This window comes from Centroberyx affinis, unplaced genomic scaffold (genome assembly GCF_046629955.1).
Source record: "Centroberyx affinis isolate AG114_WGS23_722 - 3 ecotype Tasmania unplaced genomic scaffold, CSIRO-AGI_Caff_v1 ptg003390l_1, whole genome shotgun sequence".
Lineage (NCBI taxonomy): Eukaryota > Metazoa > Chordata > Actinopteri > Beryciformes > Berycidae > Centroberyx > Centroberyx affinis.
In genome coordinates this window covers 119069-122109 of record NW_027281375.1, presented here as the reverse complement: position 1 = coordinate 122109, position 3041 = coordinate 119069, and the positions used below count along the sequence as shown (strand labels likewise).

At 41.3% G+C, this 3041-nt stretch overlaps 1 protein-coding gene across 1 annotated transcript; it reads left to right on the top strand.

Annotated features, from left to right (window-relative positions):
* The first annotated feature begins 752 nt into the window (after positions 1-752).
* gsx2 (GS homeobox 2) lies at positions 753-1697 on the top strand. The gene is made up of 2 exons (XM_071539078.1): positions 753-1128; positions 1357-1697. Exons 1-2 carry the CDS (start codon positions 753-755, stop codon positions 1695-1697), a joined length of 717 nt encoding a protein of 238 aa, XP_071395179.1.
* Positions 1698-3041: the final 1344 nt, after the last annotated feature.

The window sequence follows — 3041 nt, the reverse complement described above, 5'->3', positions numbered from 1 at the left end:
TCCTATTATATGATGGGAAATCCTATATAGTTTATTTCTATTTCAGTTGCCACTGCACCTGATCTAATGCTTTTATTCCTTCTCTACCATCACTGCTCATATTTGATCTCATTTGTTCAAGGCGGGTTTAAGGTCTGTGAAGTGTTGATTTGGTGATACATGTGCTGATGTGTGTGTTTACATGATAACAAGTATTTGCAAACATTACAAACTATTTCAAATTGATATTTGGCCACTGCCAGTTGGAATAACTACTGTAGCTACAGTTAGATGTGAATCCAGTTTGCACACCCTGAATGCTTATTTTAGCAGCAGGATGAATGACAATGAAATTATTTTTGATGTTTTATTTTTTCGTTCTAGTGGACATTGATCATGGGGCAGATATTGATTACAAAATGGCCCTGGACCAACCTGTTACCAGTTTAAGAAAGTTCTTGAAAACAAACAAACAAAAAAACAGTAGTTGGTGATGTTTTCCTAGTGTCCCAGACTTTTAGAGATTTGGGGATAAAAAGAGTAAATCTGCAAGTTGTGATTGGAGGCCCAGGGAGACATCACGTGGTTTGGGTCAGTGGCAGTATAAACCCTTGGAGCCGGGTGCGCACGTGGGTGACGCTGCAGGGCCAGCCCTCTTCGGGGTCCCTTTTGTTGAACCATCAAACATAAGCACCTTTTGAGATCCCGAGGGGTTCAGATGAGAAACAGCTATCATCTTGCGCAAGGAGCGATCACTTATCAACGGCGCAGCAATGTCGAGGTCCTTCTACGTTGACTCTTTGATAATCAAGGATACGGTGCGACCTGGACCAGCTGAGCATCCAGGGCAAGACTTCCTTATTCCTATCAGCATGCACTCTCCAAGCGTGATGACTGTCACCGCGCCGGTGTGCCCATCCAGGAAAAACGGGACTTTCTGTGTATGCCCGCTGTGCGTCACGTCCCACATCCACTCTTCCCGCAGCGGCATTCCCATGCTGAAGAGTCAGTTTCCAGGAGCGGAGGCACAATACTGTCAGAGAATAGCGCATCAGCAGTCTCCGGCACTGGCGCACCCTGGACATACACCTGTCTGCACGCCCACTTTCAGCGTCACAGATCCCAGGAGATACCACTGTCTTTCCATAGGTAAGCCACCTGTTTGCCACTTGGAGCACTCTTCAATACCTATATATTTGATTAGTCTTCATTTCGTAACGCACTTTAAAAAAACTCCGAAAATTGTTATCGCTCTGGTTTTACGCACCATCACGCGCAGGGCGATAGTTTGTGCCATTTGTATCGCTGATGAAGTGCAGACTTGTAGTGTTGACAATAAACTAAACGTTTGACATGAATCATGTTTTTCTCCAACAGGCGCCTCCGAGAGTAGCCACATACAGAATGGCAAGAGAATGCGCACGGCTTTCACAAGCACGCAACTCTTGGAATTGGAAAGGGAGTTTTCCACCAACATGTATCTTTCAAGGCTAAGAAGAATCGAAATTGCCACGTATTTGAACCTCTCGGAGAAGCAGGTGAAAATCTGGTTTCAGAACCGCAGGGTCAAGCACAAGAAGGAGGGGAAGGGCACCCAAAGGAGCGCGCACAGCGGTTGCAAGTGCGCGAGTAGTCACACAGACTATCCAAGGTCAGAGGACGAGGAGTCTCTGTCTCCGGCTTCTGCTTCGGAGGAAAAAGAGGTGTCACCCATCTGAGAGCAACACTGAAAGACTTCCCTTCCCACTGCTGGCACTTACTCTGCCCTGCTTCCAATATGGATTATGGCATCATGCAACCTCAGGGCCAAAAAACTCCTGCGTGAAGTATGAGAAGAAATGTTGAAAATGTCACCTGTTCTTAACTTCATGTTTAACCTACTGTAAAATGAGCAAATAGTGAATAAATGTTGAAGTTTAACACCGTCGTAAAATATTTGGAAATATGACGTGATAGCCTGCTGTATTTTGATCCTTTAAGGGTTCTTAACTGCATACCAAGGTCTAGTTAATTATCCCCTGTAATTGTCATGAAGTGGTCGGTGTTGCACTCCTGTCATTGAGGTTGTGTGGTGTGAAAGCCCTTAGAAATAGCATAGGCCTAACCTGTGTGAAAACCTTCACGTGAATTTGTAAAATATGTATATTTGTATTTATTGTAATAAACACTGGCGAGTTGCACCTCAGTATTTATTTGTCAATCTATTTTCTGATCGAAGAGACATATATTTCTAATTTAATGACTGTTATTGAGTATTATTAATTATGTGATCGAAATAGCACTAGAATGTAGAGAAACAGAAACCCAAGAGGGACTTAAAAGACACCAGACACATTTGAATTTCCATTGCTTGAGATACGAAAAAGTGCAAAGGTTGTTAAACATTGAGAAACTCTCTCTCTCTCTCTCTCTCTCTCTCTCTCTCTCTCTCTCTCTCTCACACACACACACACACACACACACACACACACACACACACACACAGTCTCTCTCAGTATAAGTTAGGCTACTTCATTTATAAAGGCCTAATGAAACATAAGAGTTAGCTTTTAGTGATAACATTATAATAGGGCCTTTATTCATTATAAATATTATAAAGACATTATAAAGATTTACAACAAAGATTGTTATAGCCCTCATATGTATTTCAACAAACGTGTCATTTTCGAAATTGCTACATTAAGACACTACATATTATGATTATTTTGGCAAATATATTGTCAGGAAGCGACACTGGCCATATATTTGAGGATTTTGGGGTTTACAGCCTAAATGTACAACAACGTCCTTTCTTTCCTCGACGACTGGACTTTGCATTTTGCATTGCACATTTTGCCACATTACTTTTCCTTTTTTCTTTTTACAAGTTCAGTGACAACTATTATTATCATCATCATTATTATTAGGCAATAATTAGTAGACTATTGGTGTTATATTTAATAGACTGTTAAGACTGAAGTTCTTAACCTACTGCTGAGACTGGGCTTACTTTGTTAAAAAAAACATTATATAGGGTAGCTACTTCCATTTACATCATATAGGCTATTTGATTCAAAATGGTT

What these genes read in the sequence shown, in the direction of transcription:
- gsx2 (XM_071539078.1), top strand. Translation starts at nt 753, where the DNA reads ATGTCGAGGTCCTTCTACGTTGACTCTTTGATAATCAAGGATACGGTG. An exon ending in ATACCACTGTCTTTCCATAG is followed by an intron (nt 1,129 to 1,356) that starts GTAAGCCACCTG and finishes TTTCTCCAACAG; the next exon opens with GCGCCTCCGAGAGTAGCCAC.